The following is a 5,499-nucleotide window of genomic DNA, read 5'->3' as shown; positions in this document are numbered from 1 at the left end:
TTTTTTTTAAGGCAGGAAGATAAACCTAGGTCTTTTAATTCATTATGGGAAGGAGCAGAAATTCTCATTCCAATTTTGAAATTGACTGAAACTAAAGTTGGGATTAAATTGCTTTTATTTATTTTTTTTTCCAGTTGCGCAGATATCCACTCAGACTTGTATTATAGTACAAGAGATACAGAAATTGTTGGTTAGGATGGCTAGTATTTACTATTTTTTTCCTCCTTTACTTTTGTTTCTGTTAGAGTCATAAAGGACATGCATGTACATCATGTAGTTTACCAGAAACAAAAGTGCATGCCATATTGAAGTTCACATGGCTAAACTTTCAGTGAGGTAGCAGGACTAGGCTTAACACTGGTCTTCCTATGAATAAATGCATTTCTGTATATGGGAACACAGAAAAAGTGATATCCTTGTGTATGACAAAGTTTAAAATTGTTTTTGAAATACTAGTATATTGTTGTCACAAAATATGATCACCATTGTAGTTAGTAACTTTTAAAGAGTAACCATGCTTGATTTGTTACTTGATTTAATTTTAAATATGATAATTTCTCCATTAGCATTGTACAGCAAGAAGACCCAAATGAAGAACTTTCCAAAGATGAGGTCATTCTGAAGTTGAAAGCAGAAGTGCAGCATTTGCTGGGTAGCAACTCAGTGAAGCGTTGTCTGGTGTCTCGGTTACAAAATGATCTCAAAGTCTGTCATAAGAAAATTGAAGATCTCCAACAAGTGGGGAAGGATGTAAGAAGCATTGAGGTTGAGGTTCGTAGAATTTGTAAAGTTAAAATGCCATTTTAAAAAGCTCAATAGAACGCTTACAGTTTTCACATTTAAATGAAACCTTTGTCTTTCAGGGGTTCATTGACTTTTTTTAGAAGTAAAATTTAAAGAAAGAAATGCCATTTAGAGGAATATATTTTCTGGTTACTCTTGGCACCTAGTAATGAAATACCAATTAGATAAAATTCCTTTAACACAAATCCAAGGAATCATTGTACGTAACAAGGTATCTGCATTTACTCAATATTAACTTGTACCAACAGTGCTCTAAAATCTAGTTAAACTCCCCACAAGGAAATTCTTTAGCATGCCATCCATGAGGTTTCTCTGGTCCATATTCCTATAATGAGAGTCATTCTATATAAGGAAATTAATTGTATAGCAGTGGTGGTACTGGTGGGAGAGGCACAGAATCAGGTTATGTCAGAGCCATTGAAATCCACCTTTATTTATATCCTTCAGTTAGTCTCCTTTATGGATGAGAAAAATGATGCTGGAGGACTTTGTGACTTTTCAGAGATTACAGAGTCAATTTTTAGGCAAATTGAAACCCAAACACTTGACTAATAAATAGGTCAAGGTTGTACTATCACTGAGATCTTTAGGGTTGCCCTGCTTAAACCCTTCCATATTTCACAAATTTCAACCCATCTATACTCCGAATATAAAATAGTGCATAGAAGACCTAGTAACTAAAACGAGAGGGAAGGGGGAGAATTCATGTAGGTAGTGTATTCCTTTTCCTCCCAGATGGAAATAATTGTTTACTTCCTACTTTAGTACTGATCCTTTTCTCGTGATCCTTTAAAGTAGGAGTTGTGTTCATTAAAACAGTCCTATTAAAGCAAAGGATGCAAGCTGTTCTATGGTGTTTATTATAGAATTTTAGTCGTGTCTCATTCACTTTCCAGAAATAATAGTGTGTTTTTAGTGTTAAAGGCCTGCCCAGTCTGGTTCCCACTCCTGAGTAACTATTTGATGAGTTCAACATTGATTTCAATATTAACAATCAAATAAGAAAAATCTCCCTTCCCCTCAGTACATCTAACATCTTTAAATCAAGCTGTTGTAACTGTTTTCATATGTTTCTTGAAAAGGATGAGAATGAAAGCTTGTGTCTCAATTTGTGTTAGATCAGGATTGATTTGTTTAAGCATTTTGGTGAGTGTGCTAAGATTTAGGAGACTAGGACGCTGATTTTGAGTCTCAACCTGAGTTCAGGTATCTTGGTACTTTGTTTTATATTGAAATCACTAATGGCATTTGTCATACAGATACACTTTCACATGTGTGTCAGTGATGGTGGCCATGCCCTTATGTTTTTTTTTTTTTTAAGCCTTTCCCTTTGCTTCTATAGAGGATGACAGTAAAAGATATATGGAATTTATTTATACTGTTTTTGCAGTTTCTTTGTAAGTATGAAATTACTTCAAAATGAGTACCTAGACTTTTTAAAAAACCTGAAAAACTTTTGACTTTTTAAAAACATTTAGACTAGAACAGACACCTCAGAAAAACCAACTAATCAATTATGGCCCGACTCTTCTACTTCTGATATGACTGTCAGAGATGATATTCTGCAACTTAAAAATGAAAATCAAGTTTTACAACAACAAAATCAGGTAATTAAAATTTTCTGTGTTTTGTGAAAGTTTTCATGGCCTCATAAAATTCAAAAGATATAATGGACTTTTAAAAAATACAGAGTCAGTGTGATTTAGCAGACAGGTATATTAGTAGGCGATTAAGAATTCCAGGTATTTCCCTGTAGTGTTGGTCATGGGTAATAGTTTCATTAGAATGTAAATTAGTATAAATCCAGTTGCCTGTCTATACATTGCATGGCTAACAGAGGTGTTTTTTCCTCCTGAGCCAGTCCCTTGACCAAAAGTAAAACTTTGCTTATTTAGATGGTTACTAAAGATTATTGAATTCTAATACTTATTTTAAGGCATCAGTTAGCCAATATGTCTCTGGTTAAATGTTTTCATTTCATATATTTCCAATGAAATACAAAAATTTAATTTTTATACCAAACAGAAAGCTACTTGTCAAGTAAATTATTCTACACTCTTATCAAGGCATGAAGAGACTTGTAAAATTATGAAAATATTATGTCAGATAATGTTAAAGGGTAGAGATAAAGCACAGAGGATGTTAAAAAACGACATTAGGCTAATCGATGAAAATGATGTTTATTTCCTCTAAATACTTTATTCTTTTGTATCTAGGAACTTAAAGAAACTGAGGAAAAACTGAGAAATACAAATCAGGAGTTATGTAATCAAATGAGACAGATGGTACAAGATTTTGACCATGATAAACAAGAAACTGTGGTTAGGTAAGGTCTACATAGAGGCCTAATGCCTGCCATCCCCTTATTTCCGCCCCAAAAAAATAGAATTCAAGAGAAATGATGGCGTGCACACCCCTATTGTGATCTTGGATTGGAGGAGATGAGTCCTCAGCTTCTAAAATTAGAATTTGGAACCCATTTTCCATAGAAATGATTATGTAGGGGGTTGTGTTCTATAACACCATCAAAATGGTAGTTCATTGAAATGATACTTAATGGTGTTTTAAAGGCTAGTCTGGGAAACTATTCTTTATAAGGAAGAAATCTGTGGGAGGGAATATGTCTTCCAAATACCAAATCATATACTTAGAAACAGACTTTTGGAGCATAACTTACTGGTGAGTTGGGTATTGCTAGTATTTGTGTTTAGTGTATTAATAGATTACTTGAAATTTTGGAACCACACCCTCGATTATTTCAATTCATTGTTTTGTAAACAGGCGATTAGCTCTGAAAGACTGGCGCATCCTCACATCCAAGTTTCTAATTTTTTTCTAGAAACATTTGAAGAAAGAAAAATTTGCAGATTCTCATAATAAGATCATCAATTGAAAATTAGTTATTACCATTTTTGGTTGGGGAAACCCAATCTGACCTTAATTATAATTTGCATTAGAGGGGAGGGGAAGGAAGGAGGGAAGGGAAACCAGCTCATCTTGGCGTGTCTAGTAATGTTGGGCACTGCCTTAGATTCCGCTCGCTGTCCGCTGTTTCTAGGTGTGAGAGAACTTACCAGCAGCACCATGAAGCCATGAAAGCCCAGATACGTGAAAGCCTGTTAGCAAAGCATGCTTTGGAGAAGCAGCAGCTCTTTGAAGTTTACGAGAGGACTCGCTTGCAACTTAGGTGAGAATAAAAGAGTTTAGCTGCCCATGAAGCTGTAGAGACAATATTCTCCTATTCCATAGGTTAGAGGAAAATTGTGGTGCAGCCCTTGTATTTTTTTTGTTCTCATTTAGTTGCTGGTTTTGTGTATCCAAGGTCTGAATTAGATAAGATGAATAAGGAGATGGCTGCTGTGCAGGAATGTTACCTGGAAGTGTGCAGAGAGAAGGATAATCTAGAATCGACTCTCAGGAAGACGATTGAAAAGGAGCAACAGGCTCAGGAAAAGAAGGTATAGGACAAGTTCATGTTGTATTTACTTCATTTCTCCAACCTCACTATCGTCATTGAAACCAATCCGCTTGTTCTCTTGCGCAATGGAGAAGGCATACATAGAAGTCTCTTTCCTTTTGGCTGTGTCACACTAATATAGCTCACAAAATGCAGTTAAGTGCTGAGGTGATTATTAAAACCTAAGTAGAAAGTGGCCTACCTATAGGAGAAAATCATTCTTCCTTATTGCTTTATTTTAAGAGGCAAAAAAGAGCTCTAAAAATGAGCAAGAGTGGACCCGAGTCACTTTGAGTCTGAAACCCAGGGATCTTCATTTTGCATTTGCTTGTTCGCTGCTCAGCCAACCCTCCATAGTCCTGTGAGCACTGCACAGTCTTCCGTCACAGACAATTTTCCTTTGACAGTACCCAAGCGTCGTTTTCTTCCGGGGAGAAGGGCAGGCATTTGAACTTGAGCTTAATGACAGGGAAAGTGGTGATATGGAGGCTGTGGAGAGGAAGGTCACAGTGGTAGCGTGACGTCTTTCAGGGAAGCTCTCATTTTCCAGGGGAGCTGGAGGGGCTGCAGCACACGCCCTACTCCTGCCCAAATCTTCCAAGTTGTCATTGGTGAGTGTCCAGGAGTAAAATCACGTGTAAACAGTGGCCCCTCCTCTTTTCTTCCCTGTCTTGGCTGGAGTCTCCTCCAGAAACACATCTGATTCTCCCGTCTACTTTGGACCAGCCTGCAGACCACAATTTGAAAGCCACCTTGCGTCAAGATTAGAAAATATTTTTAAAGGCTTGAGTAAGTGTTCTAGACAGAGGTTTCTGAATAAGTTACATGAAAGCAAGCTATTGCTACCACCGATGTAAAAAGCATAGTAAAGAGCAGGTGAGGAATTTGGTTCATTTATTACTTTGATTATTTCGGAATAGATAAATATGGTTAAAGAAAGCATGCCATGTATACATATCATGTGGTGGGAAAGGAGCTTGTAAAGGGGGCTGTTTTAGTTAGTGTTGGCAGGATGAAAATTAGAAGGGAGCTTAAATTACCTAGAAATTAAGGACTTAGCGTCCAGCAATGTTTTAAAAATTAAAGTAGGGAGAAGACCTCTAGTGTGATCCTTTTTTAAAAATTACATAAATTGGCAAGAACATAAGAGCAATTCTCTCAAAGACGTAATTTTTTTCAGGAGTATATTTTCTGGTACTTTTTAAAAGAATCAATGTGGCTGTAAAATTGGATCTCAT

General features: G+C 36.4%; 1 protein-coding gene across 3 annotated transcripts in view; it reads left to right on the top strand.

Moving 5' to 3' along the window:
- CEP152 (centrosomal protein 152) overlaps positions 1-5,499 on the top strand; it is a 106,088-nt gene that overhangs the window by 66,451 nt on the left and 34,138 nt on the right. For all 3 annotated transcript variants that reach the window (XM_019663884.1, XM_019663872.1, XM_019663881.1), the window contains exons 13-17: positions 567-771; positions 2,283-2,411; positions 3,021-3,130; positions 3,863-3,991; positions 4,127-4,262. In XM_019663884.1, coding sequence (XP_019519429.1) covers positions 567-771; positions 2,283-2,411; positions 3,021-3,130; positions 3,863-3,991; positions 4,127-4,262 — 709 coding nt within the window. The remainder of the gene's footprint in view (positions 1-566; positions 772-2,282; positions 2,412-3,020; positions 3,131-3,862; positions 3,992-4,126; positions 4,263-5,499) is intronic.

The sequence above is a fragment of the Hipposideros armiger genome, unplaced genomic scaffold, assembly GCF_001890085.2.
Source record: "Hipposideros armiger isolate ML-2016 unplaced genomic scaffold, ASM189008v1 scaffold_12, whole genome shotgun sequence".
Taxonomy (NCBI): Eukaryota; Metazoa; Chordata; class Mammalia; order Chiroptera; family Hipposideridae; genus Hipposideros; species Hipposideros armiger.
This window is presented reverse-complemented; position numbering and strand designations above follow the sequence as displayed.